The sequence below is a fragment of the Semicossyphus pulcher genome, unplaced genomic scaffold (assembly GCF_022749685.1).
Source record: "Semicossyphus pulcher isolate SPU_LCO1_2020_fin unplaced genomic scaffold, fSemPul1.0.p SCAF_5, whole genome shotgun sequence".
Lineage (NCBI taxonomy): Eukaryota > Metazoa > Chordata > Actinopteri > Labriformes > Labridae > Semicossyphus > Semicossyphus pulcher.
In genome coordinates this window covers 23,687,194-23,714,879 of record NW_027211726.1, presented here as the reverse complement: position 1 = coordinate 23,714,879, position 27,686 = coordinate 23,687,194, and the positions used below count along the sequence as shown (strand labels likewise).

The 27,686-nt window shown below is 40.2% G+C and overlaps 2 protein-coding genes across 3 annotated transcripts; one reads left to right on the top strand and one right to left on the bottom strand.

Moving 5' to 3' along the window:
* Positions 1 to 1,623: 1,623 nt before the first annotated feature.
* maco1a (macoilin 1a) lies at positions 1,624 to 21,449 on the bottom strand. Of its 2 annotated transcripts, none has more exons than XM_069681257.1 (11): positions 21,206 to 21,449; positions 20,213 to 20,354; positions 19,521 to 19,647; positions 19,278 to 19,401; positions 18,943 to 19,121; positions 17,931 to 18,456; positions 17,523 to 17,681; positions 16,975 to 17,157; positions 15,718 to 15,838; positions 14,941 to 15,115; positions 1,624 to 3,563 (listed from the first exon to the last, which is right to left on the bottom strand). In XM_069681257.1, the coding sequence occupies exons 1-11, from the start codon at positions 21,283 to 21,285 to the stop codon at positions 3,361 to 3,363; spliced, it is 2,019 nt and encodes a 672-aa protein (XP_069537358.1). In that variant the 5' UTR covers positions 21,286 to 21,449; the 3' UTR covers positions 1,624 to 3,360. The 2 variants fall into 2 exon arrangements, with proteins under 2 accessions (XP_069537358.1, XP_069537359.1); XM_069681258.1 differs by having other exon boundaries at positions 17,931 to 18,453.
* Positions 21,450 to 21,484: 35 nt separating this feature from the next.
* srfbp1 (serum response factor binding protein 1) lies at positions 21,485 to 25,108 on the top strand. Its single transcript, XM_069681256.1, has 3 exons — positions 21,485 to 21,590; positions 22,061 to 22,495; positions 22,661 to 25,108. The coding sequence occupies exons 2-3, from the start codon at positions 22,061 to 22,063 to the stop codon at positions 23,891 to 23,893; spliced, it is 1,668 nt and encodes a 555-aa protein (XP_069537357.1). The 5' UTR covers positions 21,485 to 21,590; the 3' UTR covers positions 23,894 to 25,108.
* The last annotated feature ends 2,578 nt before the right edge of the window (positions 25,109 to 27,686 follow it).

Here is a 27,686-nt window from a genome sequence, read left to right as displayed (position 1 = left end):
GGGAGAAGCCTGTGTCATTTCCAATCAATAAAAAAACTTACTAGTTGAATAAAAGTAACTTTAAGTCAAAATTTTCCAGAGGTATGAATAATTTTGGGCTTGACTGTATATTTTTTAATTTTTCCCAAAAAATAGCGAAAAAATCTTATCACAAACCCAGCATTGTGAATTGTATTGTGGGTTGAGAATATTGTTACATCCCTTTCTGCTCTACTGCATACTAATACTGTAACTCAGTGTATGGTCATTCAAGTGGGATTCATACATAGGATTAGAATTAGATATAAAAAGTAAATACATAAGAAGTAATCCTGTTGAAACCTGCATCCTTAATGATGTTCTCGTAGTTACTTTAGTTCACACCATGGCCACGATCCTCTTTACTGCAGCAGTTGACAAGACCTCTCCTTTGGGCTGGTCCACTAGTGTCATGCCGAGGTGACGGAGATTAAAGGTCATGCCCTCTAAGATGGTCTCTCGTGTGTCAGTCCAGTTTTCAGGAAGCTCTTCAGAGAAAAATCTGATTTCAGGGAAAAAGCAGCTCAAGAATTTTCCTTTTGATCAGAAAAAAGGTCTCCCCCAAACTAGGCCATGGATGATTAACAACAAAAATGCCTTAACTGACTCAACTTATTGTGTTCACTACACTGATGTGTTTGCTGAAAAAGAAGTCTAACTGTAGCATATTTCCTAAGAGCAAGAAAGGAGGGGGCGGAAGTAGGGAAGGCTTTATATTTCAGAGGTATTCATTCTCGGTGCGCTACAATGAAGATGTAGAGTAAATATTTTAACTTCAAAATATAACCCCAGGGAAGCCCAAAGGGGGGGTAAACAGAATATGGACTGTAGCGCTTTTCTAGTCTTTGCGAGCACTCAAGCTGCTTTTACACTACCATTCACACACACATTCATACACTGATGGCAGAGGCTGCTACTTAAAGTGCCCAACTGTCATCACATTCATACCTGTTAGCTATGCCACCGGGAGCAATTTGGGGTTCAGTGTCTTGCTCAAGGACACTTCAACATGTAGACTGAGGGAGCTGGGGATTGAACCTCCGACCTTCCGATTGAAAGACGACCGACTACCACTGAACCACGCCCCAGGGTGGACGAGCTTCCCAGTCAGGGCAATCAACTCCAGTGCAATGGACTAACAAAATGAGTATTCAGTGCCTAAGTGGCAAAATGTATAAGAACCAGAGAGGCCTAAACATTCACCAGTCAAGGATGAAATGTAAGGAGTAACCAAGAGCACCATAGTGCACTGATTCCAAATCTGGTGAGACAGAGGAGGAGCAGGGTCAGGGTACCAAGAGCCTCAATGTGGTGCTAACAACGCAGCCTAGCATAGCATCACAGACTGTGCGGATTAGATGGCCTAAAGACAGCCAAACAGAAGAATGGCAAAGATTTGATGAGGACATAAGCCAAAGGTCAAAGGTGATGTAGAGAAGTGGTCAACGGTCGTGACAGTTGCAACCAAGAAAAACCGTCCTAGCAGGAGGTGACAAATGGAATTGCTTGAAACGTGTTGAGTCGTTAGCTACAGGCACATTTTTGGCATTAAATCTCAAATTTGATAGATCATAACTTGTACATACACACACTGTAGATCCTGTATTCCCACCAGAAATATTTTCTTTAATAGGCCAAAGTGAAAAGTGTGATTAAGCCAGCATCACTTTGAGTAAAAAAAAAAATCATGTTGGAACAATCAAAAGATTAAATGAAGCAGATTTTAACCTTCTCTTCCTTTTACACACTCTTATAAAAGCACTTGAGAGCTTAATTCACAACACCAGAATGATCCACAAAAATTACTTTTTCCAGGTAGGCAACATGACAACACAACATTGTCAAATGGTTTTAGGGTAACCTGTCCCAGCACATCAAATTCACCTCATCTTTCTACAAATTAAAATATATCCTTCATAATATAGGAAATCAACTGAATTTGATGGGAAATATCAAGGACGTGCTTGTAAACGACTCTATAACAAATAAATGTGCGAATAACACAATCAGTCCCACCGACCACCTGCTGCTTCATCATCAGTCCAGAAACACACAACTGCCCAAAAAAATAACATCCGCATTATGCTAGCTATAGTGATCAAAGTATAGATGGAAACTGTTCATCAACACTTGACACTTAAACTGAAAAGACACAGAATAAAGTACATTCCTTAGTAAATTAATGCACATTGTTGTAAACAACTTAATGCCAACCAAGGGCAAGATAATAAGACAATCAGTTTTTTTGGTGTTTGGCTGTGTAAAGACTGCGTCAATATTAAATGACGTGTACCATGTCCAGTTTAATATTTTCTATTATTAAATTTGCTCAAGTGATAATTGTTTCAGCATTTTATAAAGGAACTGGAATGTAAGAAGTTTTGAATGAGCTTGATAGTAAACACAGCTGTGATGCTTGATGTTTTTAGATCTCAGGATTGCAAAGTTTGTTTTTTTGCATCTTAAAAAGCAAACTGCAAGGCACTGTAAAGTCTGCAAATAATGGCAAAGACCAGTTACCTTAACATCAGAAAATCCAGTGAAATATACTGTATGTCCTAACAGGTTTTCATTTGGTCAAGAGGGAGAAGAAAGGCGTCTGCAGTATGGTGAACATTAATGCAACATTTTGTCCATGCCAAGTCAAATCTCGCAAAAGCACTTATTTTAAGACAAAACTGCTTTATCCACTCACTGATTATCCTCGAGACCTCACTATTTCAGCATTTAGAGACCAAGTTGCATTGGAATATCTGAACACAGCTAAAGTTCATGTACATTCTTGTAACTAATCTGAAACATTACCAAAAGATTAAACTGATTTTAGTTAATAGTGACATCAAAACATGAATAGTTTTATATTCATGTACCTACAATGCATAACATTACAGGTACAGTTCAGACTCAAATCTGATCTGAAATCTATTCTTCTTTCGTGATATAAACCATCTTAAAAATCCAATTGTGTTTTTTAAACTTAAAGTCTCTGTGTCAGTTTACTAGAGAAGAAAATTTGGCCGTGGGGGGTTTGGGTGTTTACTGACATAGACATACATCTGTTCAAAAAGATCATGCTGTCAGTATCAAAGGATCAAAACTCAACCAAAAAATTGTACATAATTGTACACAACCCCAATGAAATTTTTTTTCTCGAAATAGAACCAAAAAAATGAGTCAAATACAAAGGGGTTATGTACACTGTGTGTGTCATTATGATACATTAAGAGTGCAAGAACTGTCAGGGGCTGGTAAACTAAAAAATACACAAGAACGGGACTCTGAGCTTTACCCTAGAAATAGAAAGAGACAAAGATCTGTCCCACAAAAGTGTGGCTGTGAAAGTCATTTTTTGAGGGGCTGGTAGACTGAGGCATTTGGGTCCAGGGAGGAGGGGCTATTGTCCATGAACTTGGATGAGTAGTGTGGAGTGACAGGGCTGTGGTTGCTGCTGTCTGATGAGTATGACAGACTTGGCATCACTGCCATCACCTCTGCTATCTTCTGCTTCAGCTCTGCAACCTCCTGCTCCCTCTGGTGGATCTGGCCTAGAAGAGATGAAGTAAACAAAGGCCCTGTTAACACATGGCATTAAATGGTAAATGGACTGTACTTGTATAGCGCTTTACTAGTCTTTGCGACTACTCAAAGCTGCTTTTACACTACATATCACATTCACCCATTCACACACATTCATACAAGTTAAGTGCCCAACTGTCAACCAGTTATCACATTCATACCCGGGAGCAATTTGGGGTTCAGTGTCTTGCCCAAGGACACTTCAACATGTAGCCTGAGGGAGCTGGGGATCGAACCTCCGACCTTCTGATTGAAAGACGACTGACTCTACCACTGAGCCACAGCCGCCTCAACTTGCACCTTAACTTGCACCTTAGATGATCTATTCAAAGGTGGACAGCTCTAAGATGTCTCAAGTGACTAAAAGTGATTTCATCTGAATTCTTTGCTTTATATCAGAATCAGAGTCAATCTTATTGCCCAATCGTGTGTACACACACAGGGAATTTGACTCTGGTCTCCAGGGCTCTCTATGTACAGACTAGGGATGCACTGATACCACTTTTTTTAAACCAAGTAAAAGTACAAGTGCTTACATTTGGGTACTTGCCGATACCGAGTACCAATATGAGTACTTAATAATATCATTACAGTTCTCATAATGACTTTAAAAGCATGTTTCATTTCCATCAGATGTTCCTCACTATCTGACTGTAACAAAGTAAATCAACAGAATGATGCAACTGCAACTCTTGCTGACATTTCAGTGGATTTCTGTATAACATAATATACCACATATAGTGTAATAGAGGTCGCGTGACTAGCACTCCCATTTCTGAGCGCACCTGAACGCAGCACTACACAGCTCATCCCCTTGAAACACGGCAGTGAGGGAGACATGCCAGGACTTGTTTACTGCACCTACTAGGAGACATCAGTGATCGCCAATATGCTCTTTTTACCGTGTGCGCGTCCATATGTAAGCTAGTTTGCGTTAATGTCCATGTTACACTCCGTTAGCTTCAGTTTGGCCGTGAGCATACATGTTAGTGCTGTCTGTGAGGACTAAGCCTTTTTCTGAAAAGTACTCCTTCTCCACGTACCTGCTTAACTAACGGGAGGCTTACGCCAAGCTGTAATGTGGTATTTGGGTGCGGTACTCGTCGTAGATACTCGATACCGGTACCGGTGCATCCACAAAAAACACAAACACACACACACACACACACAGACACATACACTGAACAAAAATATAAACGCAACACTTTTGTTTTTGCTCCCATTTTTCATGAGCTGAACTCAAAGATCTAAGACTTTTTCTATGTACACAAAAGGCCTATTTCTCTCAAATATTGTTCACAAATTCGTCTAAATCTGTGTTAGTGAGCACTTCTCCTTTGCTGAGATAATCCATCCAACTCACAGGTGTGGCATGATTATTGCACAGGTGTGCCTTAGGCTGGCCACAATAAAAGGCAACTCTAAAATGTGCAGTTTTATCACACCGCACAATGCCACAGATGTCGCAAGTTTTGAGGGAGCGTGCAATTGGCATGCTGACTGCAGGAATGTCCACCAGAGCTGTTGCCCGTGAATTGAATGTTCATTTCTCTACTATAAGCCCTCTCCAAAAGCGTTTCAGAGAATTTGGCAGTATATCCAACTGGCCTCACAGCCGCAGACCACGTGTAACCACACCAGCCCAGGACCTCCACATCCAGCATCTTCACCTCCAAGATCGTCTGAGACCAGCCAGCCAGCCAGCTGCTGCAACAATCGGTTTGCATAAGAATTTCTGCACAAACTGTCAGAAACCGTCTCAGGGAAGCTCATCCGCATGCTCGTCGTCCTCAACGGGGTCTCGACCCGACTGCAGTTCATCGTTGTAACCGACTTGAGTGGGCAAATGCTCACATTCAATGGCGTCTGGCACTTGGGAGAGGTGTTCTCTTCACGGATGAATCCCGGTTTTCACTGTACAGGGCAGATGGCAGACAGCGAGTATGGCATCGTGTGGGTGAGCGGTTAGCTGATATCAACGTTGTGAATCGAGTGGCCAATGGTGGCGGTGGGGTTATGGTATGGGCAGGCGTATGTTATGGACAAAGAACATAGGTGCATTTTATTGATGGCATTTTGAATGCACAGAGATACCGTGACGAGATCCTGAGGCCCATTGTTGTGCCATTCATCCACTACCATCACCTCATGTTGCAGCATGTAATGCACGGCCCCATGTTGCAAGGATCTGTACACAATTCCTGGAAGCTGAAAACATCCCAGTTCTTGCATGGCCAGCATACTCACCGGACATGTCACCCATTGAGCATGTTTGGGATGCTCTGGATCGGCGCATACAACTGCGTGTTCCAGTTCCTGCCAATATCCAACAACTTCGCACAGCCATTGAAGAGGAGTGGACAAACTTTCCACAGGCCACAATCAACAACCTGATCAACTCTACACGAAGGAGATGTGTTGCACTGATTGAGGCAAATGGTTGTCACACCAGATACTGGTTTTCTGACCCCCCCGGACCCCCCCCAATACAGTAAAACTGCACATTTTAGAGTGGCCTTTTATTGTGGCCAGCCTAAGGCACACCTGTGCAATAATCATGCTGTCTAATCAGCATCTTGATATGCCACACCTGTGAGGTGGATGGATTATCTCGGCAAAGGAGAAGTGCTTACTAACACAGATTTAGACAAATTTGTGAACAATATTTGAGAGAAATGTGTACATATAAAAAGTCATAGATCTTTGAGTTCAGCTCATGAAAAATGGGAGCAAAAACAAAAGTGTTGCGTTTATATTTGTGTTCAGTGTATATAAACAATCAATCAAACAATTAAATTTGTATTTATACTGCGCCAAATCATAACCAAAGTTATCTCAAGACACTTTACAAAAAGAGCAGGTCTTGAGCAGGTCTTTTTGGGTTTTTTTACATTATTTACAGAGATACACATATATAAAATGAATCCATCATGAGCAGTACTTAGCAGAAGCAGGCTCGACTAGATGGGTCAATTGGAGAAAAAAAATGTAGGTATACATCAGGTTTATAACAGCTATGTAACCATATTGCCCATAAACACACACAAGGTAGATGGTTTAAAAATATTTACAGCGTGTACTGGAAAAATAAAGGCCCTGTTTGTAGCATGATACCTTCTAATACCATAAGGATGACAGACGACTGATACCAGCGTAGCCGTTATTAACTTTATTTAACTTCCTGTTTACATCTTGAAGGTCCCTCCCTATATACGTTCCCCATACGTGTAGTTAGTGACATTCTTTTAAACAAAATAAGAAACACAGAACTCAGAATGTTTTTTTTTCCTAGGGGTCAAGGTAGACTACATCACTGATTATAAGTCAATAACGATTGGTATTCTTATGACCCTCCCTGATCTTGTCATTGTAGGACTCTCTGGGATGACCTTGGTGTGGGATCTGTTTCTCCTGAGACTTCCAGAGCGCAGGTCAATTTTGTAAGACCTTGGCGTTTGGGCTGGACTGCTGATGGTTCCAGTGTGTTTTGTTTGTGACTTTTTGTCCTGATCAGAGCTCTTGTATGTTATGTGTTCTGTGTCTTTTGTTGAACCAGGATGTTTGTTTCTCTTTCATGTCCTGATCTTTCCTTTTGAAAGCTTGGAGGTCAGGCCATCTAAGCTGCAGTTTCTCCTGACGTTCCAACCCATCAACAACTGAGAATGGGATGATCCATGTGACAAGGGGGTTGATCTGTCAGCCATGAGGGCCTTTTGTGGATCATCTCCCTCATTCAGGAGACATTTCACGGTCCGCACAGCTCTTTAAGCTTCTCTGTTACTTTGGGGATATTGGGGGCGGCTGGTCATGTGTGTTAAGTCATATTCTCTGGAAAAGTCTGTGAATCCAGCTGCAGAGAACTGGGGACCATTGTCTGTGACCACATTCTCTGGGACTTCATGGTGTGCGAAGATAGACTTCAGCTTGTCCTTCACATGGGCTGTGGTAGTGAAGGCGAGGTTAGCTTCAATGTACTGTGAAAAGTAGTCAATTACCACAAGGTACATTGTATTATTCCACTGAAAAAGATCTGCTTTAACTGGCTTCCATGGCCTTGCAGGTAATGGCATTGTCAGCAGTGGCTCTTGTGTTTTGAACGTCTTTGCACATATCGCACAGTTTCCCATTTTTAATTTTGTTTGGTCAGACCTGGCCACCACATGGACAGCTGTGTTTTGGCGATGCACTTTGTAATGCCCTGGTGACCTTCACTGATCTTATTGAGCATCTCTTCCTGCTTAGTGACAGGGATGACGAGTCTTCCGCCCTTCATCAGCAGTCCACCAGCAACCAGCAGGTCATGGCAACACTGTCTGAACTGTTGAAGACCTGGTGGAAGATACTTTCTGTTAGGCCATCCTGTCTGAGTTAGGTTCTTTGGTCTTTTGGAGATTTCATCTGTATACCGTGTAGTCCTGATCTGAACCAATCTCACCTCCGATGCAGGTAGAGTGACCGACCAGGTAAGTCTGAAAACGCTCACACGCCCAGGTTTTCAATTCAATCTTTTCAATCTTGGCATAAAGACGACTGAGCGCCAGTCTCCTGATGGCTGTTTCTGAGACAGAACCCCCCGAGCCAAAATGAGGAGGCGTTATCTGCAATTCTTGTCTCTGTGTTCTGGCAGTACTGTGCCAGAACAGTTGGTGAACTCAGTTCTTGATGCAGCTCTACGAAAGCCTGCTGCTACATGCTCCCCCAGTAATTGTCTGCCTTGAGCAGAACTTTCCCATGTAGTTGCTGGGATTCACTGCATCTCAAATATTGGAATGTGTTCACTTATGGACTTTATGTTTATGTTTTTGCGACGCATCAATGCACGTTACACAAATCAACGATAAAAAGAAAAACATTTCAATTGAATCATGTTAATACTTTTATACTTAAAAACGTACTTTTATTCATAATTTCTTGTGGATTTAACTTGACAACAGTAATACTGTGGTCCTAACTGGTCCTCATCTGTAGACATGCAGTTTTTAATGATACAGCACAATTTTATAATTTATTATAAATGTTGTATAATTATTTCACGGACCCTGAGGCAATGGTTCGCGGACACCCTACTTTGAGAACCACTGATTTACAGAAGGGATGTCCCCATTGTGGACACATCAGCAGCTTACTTCTCCTTCGTAAGACTTTACTACATGTTCACAATCAGGTGGGCAAAGTCATTAAAATATTCAATAATTGTACAAGATGGAAAACAGAAAAAGTAAAAAAAGATAAGTTTGCCAACTGAGAGTTAGCAAGGTATACAAAGGTTTCCAGAAAAAATGAGAGAGAGAGAGGAGTAAACTGCCCAGTACAGAGAAATTAGAATATAACTCTGGAGTCTCTCCAACATTTGGTGCAGCCGGATGTCATGGTGTTCACGAGATGTTCCAAAGATGAGAATGTCATCTGCATGACAGACAATGCCTTCCAGTCCTGCCAGCATCTGTGTTAGGTGCTTCTGGAAGTGCTCAGGTGCCGATGAGATCCCAAATGGCAATCTGTGCAAATTGTACTTCCCAAAAGGAGTAATGAACGTGGTTAATGGGGCTGAGTCTGGGTGTAGGGGCACCTGCCATAATCCTGCTGTGGTATCAAGTTTTGTAAAGACAGTTGCTCCTGACAGCTTAGCCAGGATTTATTTTTTTCTTTTCTTTTTTCTTTCCCTGCAGATGTACTCATTGGGGTGGGTTAAATCAACACAGATCCTGATCTTGTTCTTGGGATTGGGTGCCACAACCATTCGAGCACACCACTCTGTGGGCTCATCGATGGGTGCAATTACTCCCATCTTTTCCATCCGCTGGAGTTCCTCTTTAACGTTGTCAATCAGCGGTAGGGGTACACGACACTTAATTTTGTACTCCCCTTGTTAGCATCCCAGGCCTGTGAAGACTTTGGGTGACAGCAGTTTGAGGTTTGTTGACAACTCCTCAATACTATCAAGTGGGCACAGTAACTTCAGCACTTGCTGGCAGGCCAAGAGTAGTTAATCACAAACACAGGTTGCTTTATTTCCTTTTCTTGTATTGTAGATTGCCACTGAACTGTCCTTTTACATTTAAAGGATTGGTCTGTGTAGTGCCTTCATTGCTTTGATGAGTATGCAATGCTCTTTTTCTGAGTAGACAAATGGAATGGCTGTCACGTCCACACCAGTGTCCAGCTTAAAGGTGGTTTGTTGCCCATTCACTTTTAGCGTCTTCTTCCATGAGTTTGACTGCTCTTTTGTGGACACTTCTCCTAAGAAAACAGTTTCCAACCCTTGTTCCTGGATTACCTCTACTTTGCCTGATCTACAAACAGCTGCATAATGACCTTTCATATGGCATTTTCTGCACTCTGCTTCACGTGCAGCACAGTTTTTCAGGGAATGTGATGGTGTTTTGCCACATTGTCCACAGCTTCTGTCCTTTTTTGAAATCACTTTGACCATTGCTATGGACACTCTTTGCTATGGGAACTTAAATACAGTGTGTTTTTATGGACATATAATTAACTATCATACTTGTTATTATTTGGCACTTTTAAGTCTATCTTCCTCTAACAAAATGAACCCCCCTCCTACTTTCATCACTCTTGGTTCAGTGGCTCTGACTCTGACTAAGACAAATAGACTTGTGGGATTGTGTTACTATTTCTAACCATGCTCAAATGTATGTTTTATTAGCAAGTAGGTGATGGTTACTTTTGGAAACGAAAGCTCACAGTATACTACTTCGCATCAACACAAACAACCTCACACGGGGCGGCTGTTGCTCAGTGGTAGAGTCGGTCGTCTTTCAATCGGAATGTCGGAGGTTCGATCCCCAGCTCCCTCAGGCTACATGTCGAAGTGTCCTTGGGCAAGTCACTGAACCCCAAATTGCTCCCGGTGGCATAGCCAACGGGTATGAATGTGATATCTGATTGACAGTTGGGCACTTTACGTAGCAGCCTCTGCCATCAGTGTGTGAATGGGTGAATGTGATATGTAGTGTAAAAGCAGCTTTGAGTGGTCGCAAAGACTAGAAAAGCGCTATATAAGTACAGTCCATTTACCATTTACCATTTACACTGAGTGTGTACTACAGATCTAGCCGCTAAAGTAATCACTCCTCAGCACGTCCGCTCCATTACCAGCCCATGTATGTAGCCACAGCATTAACAATGTGCTGCTGATAATGGCAATATACACACTGAAAAGCCTCCACGCATAACTTAAAGCCTGCCTCGATCATCCCACTGACTGTGACAGCAGCAGTGTCGCGTGGATGTTTACAGTTTACAGACAGGTAACACAGACTCTCATGTGTTGTGTGAGTCAAAGCAAAACAAGAAATGGTGATCTTTGCTTTTGGGATTATGTCTTCAGTTTTTGGATGCAGCACTGCAATATGAAATTAAGTTTGTGTAATAATTGTTAATTAACAATACATACAACATAATAAAGTTACTAACATAATAAACGTTATCAGAAGCATCCACCAGCTGGTATTTTTAATTGTTTTTTAAAGATTATTTTTTTGCCTTTTGCCTTTATTATTTATAGGACAGCTGAAGAGAGACAGCTGAAGAGAGACAGGAAATGTTGGGCAGTAGAGAACATGCACCAAATGATCGGCAGACCGGGAGTCGAACCTGCGATCAGTGCATCGAGGACTGTGGCCTCTGTACATGGGGCGCCCGCTCTACCAACTGAGCCCAACCAGTGCCCCGCCAGCTCGTATTTAAAAAAAAATAAACGCTGACACGGTTGAAGTGAAAGTACAGATGTAGAAGCCCTTTTTGATACAAAACAGCCAGTGTGCAGTGACATACGCACACTTTGCGTCGAAACATTAAAAGCAGACTGGCGTGTTTTACAGGTGTAGAGCGGATCTTTGTGGCACTGATACTCTCATAGCACCACCTTTCCTCGTTGCTCTCACGCCAGGAGAAGCACTGTAGGAAAGCCATAGACTAATAATATAATAGTAAATAATGGACGTAGCCACCATGACATCAGCCACTGGTTTCTTGACTGCGTAAATGAAGCCAAAATATGGCTGCCTTTCCTAGGAGGAGATTCTGGTGATTGGATGCAGGTGTTTATTTATCAGACTAAAGAAGTAGAGCAATATAGAGATAGCGGCGGGTGAACGACAAGTAACTGGGAGCTTAAAATAACCGATCTTCTCATCACTACGATCCGCTGTAATCTGTCTGGGGAAAAGTCAACAACTTCTGACTCCTATTTACTGGCCGACGATTAAGTGATAAACACTGAACAGACTAACAAGCCACAGGGGTGTACTATGAAGCGAGATAAGAGGGTTAGCCGGGTCTGTTGAGCCTAAACCCAGGGTTTTCAGTGTCACGAAGGTGGCTCTCTATTAACCTGGCTAAATAACCATGGTAACTTACTCTGCAAAGCTAACCTGGTCGGGACCAGGTTATGTTCAGAGTTACTGCTTAAAATCAGCTGAGGTTATATGTATACGGAAACTTCTGGAATGTAACATTCTGCATATAAAGACACAGAACAAGGCCGTGCAGGTACAGTAGCACGTACTGTATGCATCGCATCACAGAGCCTATGTATTCAGTTAGAGATGAATAAATGGACCCCCCTTCAGTCTCCCTCTTCTCGTTTTTTAGCTGTTTGCTCAGGTAAAATTTCAGCAGATCATCAAAACAATAAAAGAATGATGAGGACACAGCATTAAGGACACTGGATTATGTTTTTACGTATGGTCAGACAGATAATAAAATTGATTAGTCTGTAGGTATTTATCGCAGATTAAATCATTTAAATAAATAAATTAGAATGCTATTTTGCCATATAGTTAAGTTATTTTCATGCTTTTTTTCATCAGAATCAGAATCAGCTTTATTGGCCAAGTATGTGGGCACAGACTAGGAATTTTACTCCAGGTTTTCTTTGCTCTCAAAGTACAGACACATACTAAACAGACATACTAAACTTAAAAACAAGGACAGGTTAGACAAAGGTAACACAGACACTTAACCCTAACCCTACCCTAAATCTTCAACTAATATATACAACCCTATGGATACAAAAATATTTGACAAATTCTTAATAAGTATACTGTATATAAACATTATTTTAAGAAAACACAACAACACCTATAGAAAGTAGACAATAGTGCAATGGTGCAATAGAGAGTGCAAAGATGCAGAGATAAATATGGCTGTGAATCAGGTTATGTACAAGAGGTAGATGGTTGTAGTATTTACAGTATTTACAGAGAATGTGGATTGACCTTTGATGTTGTGATATTGTAATCGTGATAAGAGGGTAATTAAGTGAAAGTATTGGACCTAACTGCAGTTCCTGACTATACTACTGAAATCATGTTTATCATTGTTAACGTTTAAGAGTTGTATGTACTGTGTGTAGCTACATACATAACATTAGAAATAAACAACAGGCACTGAGAGAGTTTCATGTGCTAAAATTAATAAAATTAATTTACATATTTACACAACACATTTCTGTAGCATTTCTGTCTTGCCTTTTTGCAGCAGCGTTGGTTTTCACCGTAATAACTTTTATATGTTCATCATCACTTATATGTCCATCATCACTTCAGGCTTTGTCGAGCCAGCTTACGTAAAGAAAGCCTGGGTATGTTGAACTTGCTTCGTAGTACCCCCAGGTATGGCCTGCTAAAACTATATCAATACAACAATACGAGCATTTAACTCAGTGAATAGCAGGAGCACATACTTTTTGCACAACCAGAAAGCACAACCATAAATCACATAGCAAGCCAGATTATTTGTCAAAATTTGGATTGAAAAAATCCCAAACAGCTCCAATTACACAAACAGGCCAAGTTAAACTCATTGACTGTGTGTCTGTGTTGACGTCTAGCAGACAGCCAGCAGTATTCACCTGTCAGTCAAGTGACCCAGCCCCTATGATTTAAGGCTTAATATAATTAAAATGGGTGTGTTACAAAACGGATGGTACTAAATTTCTAACCGCTGTGAAACACTAACACTCCTTTGCAGTTTGTCGGTTAACCGCCGCCCCAACCTGCTGCCAGAGTATGTTTTGTTTATTTCGCTACAGCGTGTCCCCCAGACCGTTAAACATCATCAACATGAGTGACCACAGCACAAGCGGTGGAAACGCAAATTTATGAACCACAACTAAGTTAGTATCCTTAATTGTGAAATGAAATCCATGGTGACTGTGTAGTTGTTGTTGTAGCAGCTAAACAAGCTTGTCGCGAGACTGCACACAGACGAGACTGCACACAGGCTCACCTGCGCCAATTAGATGCGTAGAGGGTTGAAATAGCAGTTCTCTGACAGCAAGGTTTAGTTTGCTGATTACTGTGATTTTAACTCGAGTTTGTTGTTCAAAATGTACTGTCTGTATAGGAAAGATGAGGTGCTACCTTTGGACGCATGGATAGTGAGTTTACTGCATCCCTTTCGATTTCAAAGTGTCAGAGACGCAGGACGTGTATCTAGCAACATCACTTGGTCTATGATATTAACGGTCACTGGGTCCACCATGTGGTATGCGGTTATGGTCACAGCCCTAACCAGGTTGAAACAATTATTTCTGCTGTAAAAATAGGCATTTTCCCATATGTTTCCTGTAATGTTATTTCTTGGTTTCTGCAGCCAGTTTCAAGTGGCCACTCAAGGAACTGCAGTTTTTTGCACTTCCACATGGGCTTCATTTTTCAACACTTGCGATTGCAGCTTGGGTAAAGCTAGAGTTGCAAGAGCTGCTAAACACGCAGGCAAGCGAGATCCTTGCTGTTTTTTCAGTAAGTTAAGTGTGCGTTTTGGTTAGTGGAAGTGGCTACGGCACCACCCGCCGATCTTTACTGCGCAGACTCTGGCTCCATATGACGTCACCATCGCAAAATGGCAGCACCTATCACAGGGGCTATTTTGGAATCACTTTCTTACAATAGGAGCAGATGGAGACGTGTCGTCCATCTATATATACAGTCATTGACCAAAACGCATGTATATGCTACTTGTAAACAGAAACAATTGCAATAACTTTACAGTGTTGATAGTTTGTTTGTTTTTTAAGTGGGGTTGTATGAGATACTTATCAATAGTAATGAGGTGGCTGAGGTAGAATTGCAATGCAAGTGGCTACAGTGCCGAGGAAAAGCCGTGTCTGACGCCAAGGTGCTGCAGTGAGAAAAATATAAAGTGCAGCGTAACTGAAATATCTTTTTTATCTGTATATCTCTTTGAAATGAATAAAGTCGGTGGTACACTTGGCCTCGACTTGTTGCTGTAAATAGCTTAGTTGTGCTTGTGTTGCCGTGCTGACTTGTAAGTAGATATAATAAATGGACAGGAATGTTTTTTATAGTCAAAAGCTACCTTGTGCTATTTCCAGCTGTCTCTTGGCATCCCCCAGTGCAGAAAAGAGGTCCAGTTTGATTCTGGTCTCAGCACTCAGGCTGTTCTCCAGGTGCTGGGTCTTCTCCTGCATTGCTGACAAAGCTGACATCAACACCTCTGTGTCCTTCTCGTTCTCTTTATATTTCCGCAACTCCTGCATGTGACAGGATAGGAAAGGGAAATGTACTTAGAAGAGAAGATTTTTGTACAATACGCACTGCAGCAGCTTAATAATTACATTCACAGCATAGAGGAAGTAAATATTCAATACCCTAAAGCAGTGGTTTTCAAAGTGGGGGCCGCCAGGGGGCGCTAGGGGGGCCTCAGAAAATTGGAGGGAAGATAAGAAAAAAACGCAAAAAAAAAAAAAAAAAGTTTTTTATTTATTAATTTTATTTTTATAATAACCATTTGTCCTGAACCGTACAACACGTAAACTGCCGTAGTCTCAGATTCTCAAATTCAGCTGCAAATTCGGCATGACGACGTCATAACGACGTCATAATCTTTGTAGACCTGGCGGTTGTTATCAAGCTGCTTGGCTCCTCAAGCTTGCGTGTAGCTAGCTAGTGCAAAATGGACAGGTTTTTGACAACAAATAGACCGAAGGAGCATATTTTGTAGCATTGTCTGTGGGTTTGGGGGTCCCCGGCCAGAAGCTAATGCTGTTTGGGGGGCCTTAGCATGGAAAAGTTTGGGAACCCCTGCTCTAAAGAACTATTTTATTACAAAGTGAGTTGTGCTCTTCCTTCTCACCTGACACTTGGCCTCCAGATCCCTTATCTGCTCCTCTTTAAGTTTCATGTCCATGCTGAGCTTCTTACACTCCGTCTCAAGCTCTCTGATACGACCACGAAGAGAGTCAGTGGACTCTACTCTGTTAGAAAGAAGAGAAAAACTTCAAATTTAAGAGAGAAGAAGCAAAGCGATTGCTCTTCCTTACCAAGAGAAATTTGAATTATTTGAATTAATATAATTTGTTATTATCAAGGTATTGCTGAATGGGTTTTCAAACTGCGAAATTGTTAGCTGCTATAGCCAGCTAACCCCCATTAGACAGTGTTGACCAACCTAATGTAGCTCTCCTGAACTATCTCCCAGCAGCTTCAAAGGAGCCTCAAAGCTAAGATGGCAGGTTGACTGTCAAAATGAAAATTTGCACAAAGCAGAGGTAAAAGCAAACCAGTTCAGGTAACTAAACATTTCTCAGATCGTAAATGGTAATATTAACCTTCCTAAATTACATTTACATTAATTTTGCAGCACTAGTAGAGCCCTGCAAGCAGGGCTTGACATTAGCACCCACCAACCCGCCAAATGCAGGTAGAATTAGGCAGTGGCAGGTAACTCACTCACTCTTACTAGACACTTTAGCATGTGGCATTCTATTTTTCTTCATTAAGGAGACTGCTTTTAAGTTTTTAATACGGGACGATGCCAACAGACGAGAGGGAGAGACGCTGTGTGTCAAAGAGAGATGATCCAGAGTGTGATCTTTGACACCTGCACACAGTATTGCCCTGCGTTTGTGGACCAGTGACCACACAAGAATCCCCTGTGAAGAATCAAAACGTGGCAGCACATAACAAGTATAACAAAGCCCAAAGAGCAGACAAGACAGAAAAGAAAACTTGATGAAACTGAAAATGAAGAGAAGACAAGAAAAAGAAAAGACAGTTCACCCAAAGTGGTGGTCAGGTCAAGATTGGTTGGAATATCATCCAACTAAGAAAATAATATACTGCGCTGACTGTAGGACGTATGGTGGTGACAAGGTGGAGACAAAAAAATGTTTTGGCTTGTATAAATGTTGACTGGCTAGTAACTTTGGAAAACCACTAGCAACAGTGGCTAATGAGCAAAACAGTTTGTCAAGCCCTGCCTTCAAGTGATAAAAGGAACAGAGACATCTTTAAATTCCTGTATTGCTATTTATTGATTCAATTTGTAATTATTTGCTTGTATATAAGGTAAAAGTCACAAAGCTGTTATACACACTTATCTAGTGACTACCTGGTGGCAGTGGCTAATGCTATGGCTCTGGCAGCAGTGGCCTCTTCCATCTTCTTCTTCTTCCTTTCCTCAGCCAGCTGTTTCTCAGCAAGGGCACGAGCCTCCTGCTCAGCCTTTAACCTCTTCTCCAGCTGGGAGATGGTCTGCTTATCCTTTTGCTTGACCTGGATGGCAGTGTGCAGCCTTAAAAATAAAGAACATAGCCACCTGGCTGGATCAGGGGATTAACATACCGGTGGTGAGGTGAAACATGGGATACTTAGGTTGTTTACTTAAACCAAAGGTGAATTACCTTTTGTACTCAGAATCTTCCTTAAGGTTAAGGGACTAGTTGATTTGACTAGAATCTAATCTTGGCAGAAATCATGTGATCTCATATAAAAACATTTTCTTTAGTTCCTCTGCAACTATTCCCAAAATCAAATTCTTCAAAAATGATCACAAAACATTTAAATTTACTACAGTTTATTCACTGAGAATGTGAAGAAATTAACAAAAAAGTATAACTATTGTCAGAGAGTAGGTGGGTATACTGGACATGTACCCACTTGTTCTGTAGCAGCTCATTGTCCTGGCAGAGCTGGACCAACTCAGTTTGAAGGATGCGGTCCTGACTGCTTAGAGAAGAAAGCTGACTCCGCAACTCTGACTCCAGCTGCCTGTTAGCCTGGAGATCTGCCTTCAGACGCTTTACATCCTGCTCCAGCCTTCCAGAAAAACAAAAATTATTTTTCTTGGGAGAAGGGTCTTGCACTTTACTACATCATTTGCTATGCAGTGTATGAATACTCCGAACGGAATTTCGTTGTTATATTTACTATGACAATGACAATAAAAGGATTGAATTGAAAAATGAGAAGGCCCCCGAAACCATCAACAGGAGGCTTCAGGAAAGCACAACCACAAAGGCAAACAAACACTCCACGTTTGAAACAGGAGGAGAGTGTATATCTTACCGTACTAGAGCATCTGATTTGCACAACTGGTTGTTGGGAATGCAGTTCTCTACTGGGTCCTTCTGCCCCTTCCCTGTCCCCTTCGGCTTCTTCTCATTCTTACTGGTTGAAGAAACTGGTGGTACACTGCCATTTGAAGAACAGTGATTCCGTGGAGATGAGTTGGAAATGTTACCCCCAACTATGCTGGTATTTCTGTAGTTCTTCCCTGCCCCACACATTTCCTCTTTAGAAATAGAGTGTGTGTTGGTATCTGTGTGTCTGTTTTCGCCTGCCAGGTCATTATTCAGTCTCTTTGCCCCGACGTAGTTCTCTATATACTCTCTCTCCTGTAGTTTTTCCATTGTGTGTATAATATTGTTGTTATTTATTCCAATTGAGTTTTGTTTTTTCGCAGTACTGTCCTTCCCTTTCTCCCGGTACTCCAGTTCTGGCAAAGGGACTGCAGTGCATTTCTTTCCAGGAGGTGCTCCGTTTTGGGATATCACTAAGGGTTCCACCTCTGAGAGTCCTTTAGTTAAAGCTGCTGAAAGAGTGCAGATGTAGGCAGTGTTAGAACAAATATAAAAAGTATAATGGACAGAATTAACTCAATTCCAAAAACTTGTCAAGAAAAGGATCTCTGGGACCCGTTTTCTTTGTTTGCTTTTTAGGCTGTAGTAAAAGCTGACTGAAATTTGGACAAAACATTAAGGCCAAAACTGGCTGAATTTGCTGGAGGAAATTGTACATTTTTTAAATGTAGCCCCTAAGACTCAAGTTTTGGTTTTTGAATAAATTAATTATTTATAACAACACATTATGTCTTTATATGTTTGTATTTTAGGTCAATATGAAAGTTAAGAACGTGTCAGTGGACATCACTGTTGTCCTTGTTCCCTCTCTAATAATGTCCTTAGTGTTAAATGTTGAGAAGCCGTTTCTACTGCAATTCTTTTCTTGTTCTACCTATTGTGTTATACTTAAGCAATAGATGATGTTATAAGTTTTGAATTCCATGTGTCTGTCTCACCCTCCTCTGCCTCCCTCTCCTGTCTCTGCAGCATCTGTTGCTCAGGTGGTAAAGCCTGTTGTAGAAGCTGCATGTAGAAATCATTCTCCTTCTGCACTTCTTTCTGTTTTCTGAGTCGTATCTTGTAGCTAACGTAACTCTTAAAGCCAAAGCCCAGAGTTACCACTGGATAGCCGATACTGGGAGGTGAGAAGAAAAACAGTCAGCTTAATATAATGGTATCCTTAAAGTTTGCGGTAATCAGTATCTACTATTTTATGATGATATTTGGTATTTATCATTTGCATAATAAAAAACAATAAAAGAGCATTGACAAAAGACTACTATTACATTACCAGTGAGCAGCAAAGGGTCGACATAGGTCTACATGAAAGTTCTTTAGATCTTTGAATCGTATGGCAGCTTCGATGTAAACAAACAGGATCCACAGCGATACAGTGGGTAGACAGACTCCTCGCTCTGCATTTAAGGAAGAGACCACAGGTAACATGAGCACTCTTGAGTCTAACACTGAAGAAAATTGGCTTCCATCAAATTTTTAAAAGGTTAAAGTTACTGTTTGGAAAACTTGGACTTGCCTGTGTGCCAGACATACTGGACCCATACATAGGTGCTGGCAGCAAAAAACAGCCATTGGACAGGAATGAAGAGGAGGCAGATGATGTCTGATGTAAACGCCACACATACAAAGAAGATGGAGAATGCCTAATTGACCGACAAGAGACAAAAAAATACATATGCCATAACAACTTTATACAACTTCAATAGGAAAATATGTCGAAAAACGAAATCACTCATACTGAGGGATGTGCGCACACTCATGGTAAGGTTACACTCACACCTTACTGTAAAATACAGACAAAAACCTTTTCAAGTATGATATTATCTAAGCTTACATTATCTGATTTGAGAGTCTTTCTATGATGCACCCAGGTAGAGTGCATAGTAGAGGTTAAATCCATTATATATTTTCAAGGTGGATTAGAGATGCAAAGAATTTTTTACTGGATGCCATTATATTTAAATGTGTTTGTAATATTCTTGACCCCTTAGATTTGTAAATGGGTGGTCAAAACATCTTTAAGACCTCTTTAAGATGCAGTTGATCTCTATAACGTACAACCTCAAAAATAATAATGATGCCAATTATATGTCTTCAGTTCAAAAGGTGGTTAAAATACATATTAATAATAGTATAGTTATATCAACACCTTTCTGACAGTATCAAAACTGAGCAGGTAGAGTTGTGGTCATACAAAAAAGAACTTACCAGCCCCTGATATCTGAAGGAGTCATAGACACTACGAATGAAAAGCCAGAAGGGCCACAGGTACTCAAACCTGAACTCCAGCACAAAGTCGGCCAGCAGAACTAATACCCACACCAACAGAAACTTCAGGTACAGGAACGTACTGTGGGAGAAGGCAATATAAAGAAATAAAAATTGAGTAAAAATGTAAAATGAAAGACTTGTTTATAAGTCAGAAATGGGGAAGTGAACAAGATTCACCATGGAATTTCGAGACATCAGATTTGTACAACAGTCAAGTTTAATAAGAACCACATCTCCAGTGTGATGCAGACATTTTGCATGGCTGAGCATTAATGCAAGTATAGTTATAACAGAACTACATACATACATACATACTCCGAAGCTAATAGTGTTTGAGAGACAAATGTGAGACGGTGTATGGGGGGTGACAGATGCAGAAAGAAAGAGATTAGAGTTGTTAAAGCTCCTTGAATTCTGCATGTGCTGTCGGTGTTCCAGTAAGACATGATAAGTTTGGTTCTTCATGTTTCTTTGAAGAATTTAGATTAAACGGAAAGACCTCTGGCAGACAAAGCGCAGGTGAGACTCCGCCGCAGCGTTACCCAAACACGAATGCCCCTGAAAAAAAGCGTCATCTCACGCTCAAGCATGAATTATCTCACAAAGTCAGCTACATTTGTTTTAAGATAAAAGTTTCCATTTAGCGGAATGTGGTACATTTAAAACAAATCTTGGAGCCACCGTTTACTTTAGTTTCGCAAACATTTTGATTTATTAACCTAGCCTGGGTCATATCACGTACGAGATGGCACATAACCAACGTTAACGATAGGCCTGACATGTTGACAAAACGCAGGCATGTTAACTGCTTCTGGGGTTAAAACCAAAGCGAGATAAATACGAATTCAGCAGAGGCTGGAAGCCCTGACTAGGCATATGCCAAGAGGCGCCATTGTTATACAATAACGACACTCCAGCCCCTTTTCGTACCTGCTATATATACCCTCGGTGATTCGGTTCCGTTTCAAGGGCCGTCGGAGTTTGCTGCAGTCCGCACTGCGCCGCTTCATCCTCCCCCTGTTGATTTAGCGTCGATATCGGTATTGGAAGTGGACCTGAAATGTAATTTGCTCGTCCTAACATTAACATTTCTTCATTTATCCACCATTGTTGTTGTTTTATGCACATGAAACAAAGAAATAAATAAAAACACTCCGCGGAAGACCCTCCCCTTTTCACGACACTCTGCGTCGCTTTGCTAGAGGTTGACGTCATGCCCCAGTCGGTGCGGAGGCGAAGGAAACGAAACATGGCTGCGCCCTACGACCCGAGACATTTTCCTCTTTTATAAATATTTAACATTTACCTTTTTACGGTAGGTCTGACAATAACGATGTGCCTTGCCTCCGTTTGTTGTGTTAACATTTCTGGGTCGCAAAACAATCTTATCATCTATAACGTCAGCGTTAAACGTACCCATGCTGGATCAACCACGTTGGTGAGGAAGTCGTTGTCAGTCATTTCACAACATCTTTACTCTTTTAGTAAAATCTCTATTGCATATAGTCTATTCAGATGCGACATCACAGTTTATAGTCAAATAGCATTTCGACAAGCAGTTGGTGGTCAAATACGGATGCGTTTGGGTCGTAAAATGTAGTAGGTCCTAGGTCTGCCGTGATCAATATACGACGAATGATCCCAACTTTTAAATTAATTCCGGCATTTTTGTCACCTAAAAGTAGAGTATAATGGGCTTGACTTTATACATTTATATGGTATGTTGTTATCGGTTGTACATAAAAAGTACAGTTACTAAACTTTAAGGGTTTTATTTTTCAACAGATGACTATGGACACCATGGAGAAAGTGCTGCCATCTGCTGAGGAAAATGACAAAAGAGAGGAAAAGTTTGAGGATGAAAGACAAGATGAAACTGCTCATAAGGAAGAACATAAAAAAGTACAGGAAGGTGGAGATGATAAGGAAGAGGTAGAGGAAGAGAAACCACAGCCAGCAGGTAAAATTAAGAGACAAATTCCATTAGCTATTCAACCCAGAGACAAAAAGCAGGCTGAGGGCCTTAACCTCAACAATGAGGTGGTTAAGATGAGGAGGGAGGTAAAAAGGGTGAGGGCTTTGATCATCAGGAAGCTGACTCGACAGATCAGGGCCCTGAAGAAGAAGAAGGGTAAAGACACAGAAATTGAGAGAAATCAAAGGAGAGCTGCCAGACTGCTTGAGGAGATCCATGCCATGAAGGTGATCTCACCAGACCTGGTAGGTTGTGTGATAATTTATAACTGATTAACTCATTATTTTCTGAATACATGTTTCCTCAATATTGTTTTTCTTGTCTCAAATGAAGAAAAATGTTACTCACATTCACAACTCTTTTAAAGTGCTGAGCCATTTATCAAAATAAACTTTTTTTTCTTTCACCAGGTAACAAAGACAGCCTTGCACAAGAATCTCAACTTTATCCAGTTGTGTCAAAACCCTAAGTCTACTATTTCTGACCGGGCGGTAACCCGCATTGCAACCCATCCTCAATTTAACAAAAGGATTGAAGAAATAAAAGCTGCTTTGAAAGCCTTCAAAGGGGAGCGGAGTAAGGCTGGAAGGCAGGAAGGAATGGTAAAAGGACACACTAAAGTGGGAAACATAAATCCAGATTCACCAGACAATATGAGGGAAAGACAGAGTACAAAGGAAGAGGAGATAACAGTGGAGCAAAGGGGAATCATAGAAAATGAGGAAGATGATAGTATCCTTGAGGTAAATAACAATGCAACTGTTGCTAAACTTGAAAATAAAACTCATAAACCAACTAATTCAGCTGAAGTGCTAGAAAATAAGAATGTAAGACGACCATCAATAAAAAGAAGTGAAGTAAAGGAAATTATTAAAAATACTACTCAAGCCCAGGATGCAGAGAAAACATACAGTCTTAACTCTGCACCTGAGGTGACTCCGAAGAAGAAAGATGAGGAAGAGAGTGATTGTGAGCTGTTAGATGATGAAGAGAAAGAGTACTTTGATGATAGCACAGAGGAACGTTTCCATAAGCAGTCCTCCCAATCTGAAGTGAGCGATGACGATGATGACTTCTTTGTTGGAAAAGTGAACAAATTCAAGAAGAAGAAGCAGAAAAATGTAGAAGGAAAGAGGGAAGTAAAAGCGGACACAACAGACCAAGTCCAGAGTGAACTTGATGTGGTCGAGTCCCAGCTGAAGGCTAAAGCAACCTTATTTCAGTCTGTATTTTGTTCTTCCCTGTCTGCACCCAAGCCTGAAAGTGCAGGCAGAAGGAGGGATAGGGATACATTTAGGAGCCAAGAGGTGGGTGGCAGTTGTCCAAATAGCGGTTTTAATAAAGAATCCAAGTTCCAAAAGCAGGAAAAAGGAACAGAATGCAATTCAGAGTCCACGTACAAGCCTTGCATAAGTAGCAGTCATCCTGAATCACGACCGAGGGGCTTTCCCTCTTTCAACAGACGGAGGGGTCGAGGAAGAGTGGATGTTATCAAGCAAAAGGTGCACAGTTATGGAGGTGTCTTTTGCCATCAGGCACAAAACCAGGCCCTGCATCCATCCTGGGAGGCCAGTAAGAAGAGGAAGGAGCAGCAAGGACGAATCCTGGCTTTCCAGGGGAAGAAGATAAAGTTTGATGACTGACTAAAACTATTTTTTGTGTTTTCATTCATGCTGAATACATGCCTTTGGTTACGGGTCTTACATGCCATGGTTCTTTTTCCGTGGCAGACTACTTAAGTGCAACGTTTGTCACTTATTGTGTTAAATGTTGTATACCTGTGGTGATCTCAGTAAACAAGTTGTAAACTGCTTTCTCATCCATATGGCTGAAAAGAAAAATCATGTAATCGTAGATTTTATTTGAAACATCAAAAGAAATGTAATATTTTAATTTCTGATTATAAACTGAAATGCATCACCTAAAGTATGCCATTTTCCTAAATATATACCAAGTTTCTAATTCTTTGGGGAACAGGTGATTTGTAACATGACTATTTCTGTTAGAAATATAGTGTGGAATTGTGAAGTAATGTTGGATTTTTACAGTATTGATCTATAAACACCTTGCCTGCAAGTCCAAAATGGTAGTTAGGGTCAGTGTAAATTTTGGTTATATTGTGATGCTCATCATTATCTTTTGCATCAAGACCTTAAACCAATTGTTTTCTCCTGGTTCTTACTTGTTATTCTTCGCAAATGTAGTTTAAACAATATGAAAATAATATTGGTACTGTTTTAATGTAGGCCTAGCCTATGCCTAGTGTGCATTTGTATCTTTGTTCAACTAAATCGTGAGTTGATACATTGTAAAATGTCACTTGAATCATAAAGAATTGCAGCTATTAAATTTGCATTTCTATTAAGACATTTTTTTGTCAAATAGCTCTTTAGCCTTAGTCCAAGTGATTAGCCAATATTTAGGCCATCTAAGCCATTAATAACGAAAATTGCATAAGATAAAGATGGACACGGCCTGCTAAAAATACAATATGTAGAAGTGAATAAGAAGAAGGTAGAGTGGAAGAAGTCTACAATAGAATACTATAGAATAGAATAATATTTGAATTATCCACCATCATTACCACACGCCACGTGGTTGTTGTATTAGCTTGTTGCAGCATGCCATTGTGTGTCTTACATTACAGTGTTTACATATTTTAGCAAACGATCAAAAGTCAGAAAGACATTATTGTCAATCCTTTGTTAATATTTAACTGGAAAACATACATAGACAAGTTTCACTTACAGATAAACTTAATTGCTTAATTGAACTGCCGTTCATGCTTGCTTTGTTGACATGTTTTACATTTTTGTTCAAACTTTTTTTTTTCTTCAGGAAACTGCGAGAGTCTCCTAGGCCAGTGGTTCTCAAACTTTTGAATGTAAGCAGCTTCTCAAATATCTGTTAGAGCAGGATTTTTTTGTAATGTCCACATTGCCAACCAAAATCTCACAATTATAATTCTCTGCAACAGCAGTATTTCTTTCAGTCCCTTTAAGGAGCTGTAGCACACCCTGTGGTAGTGCATCAAAAATCACAGCATATTTTTTCAGCAACTGAAATTTTAACAAAAAGTCTTCATAAGAAAGTATCAAACCTTGGTCATTAATAAGTTGGTTAACTAATGCAATTCCATGCTCCATCCACTCCTTATAAAACAGTGATTTGTTTTTATATAGGATGTCTTGGTTATTCCAAATATAATAACTGGTTGGTGAGAAGTTATGCTTGTAGATAAGTTTCCAGGTCAACAGAGCTTGTTTATGAAAGTTTGAGAGTTTGACAGGAAGCTTTAAATACATGTGTAACAAAAGAGTTCCAGACGTTGTGTCTGCTTAGGTTAATTAACCAATTAATCTTAAAAGAGCTATTTAAAGTTTCAAAAGCTAACACATCCAAGCCACCATCCCTCTTGGCGTTACACAAAGTATCTTTTTTTTAAGTAGTGACATCTGTTCTTCCAGATAAAGTTAAATACATTTTGATCTAGTTTCTTAGAAACTACAGCGGGCATTTCTAGTGCTAGAGACAAATATACAGACCTTGATTTTCCTTCAGCTTTAGATAACAACGTTCGGCCATTTAAGGATAGATCCCTCATTTTCCACATATTGAATTTGCTTTCTATTTGTTGAATTATTGGTTCAATAATTCAACATTTTCATTTTTGTCAAGCACTACACCCAGGTATGTCACAGTTTGTTTAATGGGAATCTCACTAATTTCTACCAGATCACAGTGTTTAAGGGGAAATAGCACTGATTTGCTGAGGTTCATAGTCAAACCAGAGGCCTCAGAAAACTCCCTGACGCAACGCTCAGCTGCGTCAAGTTCATTTAGATTGGACAGAAAAATTGTTGTGTCATCCGCTAATTGAGCTAATTTGAATTTTCTACCTAGAGCCCTTATACCCTGAAAGTTGCTTCTTTTAATATGTGTTTCCATGAGCTGTGTGACCAGCAGGAACAAAAATAGACTTAGTGGGCATCCTTATCTGATTCCACAACTGATGTTAAACCTGGGCGTTTTACCATTTGTTACCTTAATTGAGCTATTAATTCCTTTATAAAGAGTTTGAACTGCCCTCAGAAACCTATTTCCAAAGCCAAAGCACTGAATGGCTTTAAACATAAACGGGTGACTGACTGTGTCAAGTGCTTTATAAAAATCAGCAAATAGAATAAAACTCTCATCTGGTGTAAATTCGTTATAATCTATGTGTCTTGATCATAATCTAATGTTCCTTTCTGACATAAACCCAGATTGTTCGTCGTCAGTAATATCAGCTCATCCTATTTTTAACCTTTTAGCAAAGATGCGAGCGAAAAGTTTTGCATCATTATTTAATAGACTAATCGGTCTCCAGTTTTCAATGCTTAACTTGTCTTTCTTTGGCTTTGGAATTCATTTTATCAATCCCTGTCTCAGAGTGTGGGGCAGTTCCTCTTTTTCAAGAGCCTCTTCAAACAGTCCCGCTAAAAATGGAGCAGTTGATTGTTTAAAGCATTTATAAAATTCCCCTATGATCCCATCATTCCTGGGAGCTTTGTTATCCTTAAGGGCATCAATACATTTTTGCACCTCTGTTATAGTTATTTTCTGGTCACATATTGATTGGAAATCAGTGAAATATCGTTTCTCTATCTGTATTACAAAAAAACGCAGGTATAATCCATATTTAGCTTGAATCTTTCAAAGACTTCTTTAGCAGGATAAATTCGATGCAATATCTTGAATGATACTTCTTTGACTTTGTTATAAATACAGTATTTATTTAGAATAAAACAAGCCTTTTTCCACTGTAGATCCCTCATGATAGAGGACCAAAAGAACCTCGCTGCAGGAGGCGTAACACAGTCCAGTGTGTTTCTGATGTGTCTATTACTGCACGGTTTATTTTGAACATCAATATCCCCAATCAAAATCTGTTTAGCTCTAATAATGTTTATTGCATCATGTGAATTGCATCAAAAATAACCGCATATTCTTTGGGTGTAATTGGTATCTAAAATTTCTGAAGAAATTCTGAGTATGATAGTAACACACCCTTTTTGTTTATCAATTGACCAACTAACAACATTCCGTTGTCAAACCATGAGCGATAAAACAGGGATTTCTTTTTGTATAAAATATCCTTATTATTCCAGATAGAGTATCTAATATACCAAATACCAAATATATACCAAATATAATCTTATAGCATTTTATCCAATTGCTTAGTAGCATTTGTTGGGACACTGAGCGACAATGATACATAGACTGATGAAATTCCTTCTGTTTTGGATAACCACACCCTCCCAAATATAGAAGTATCTCTCATTAACCACGAATTCAACTTTAATTTTGTTTTTTTGTTCAATAATAGGATCAAAATTAACTTTGCATCTATGTTCCACATTCTTACAAATAATTGCTATTATTTTAGGACTACAA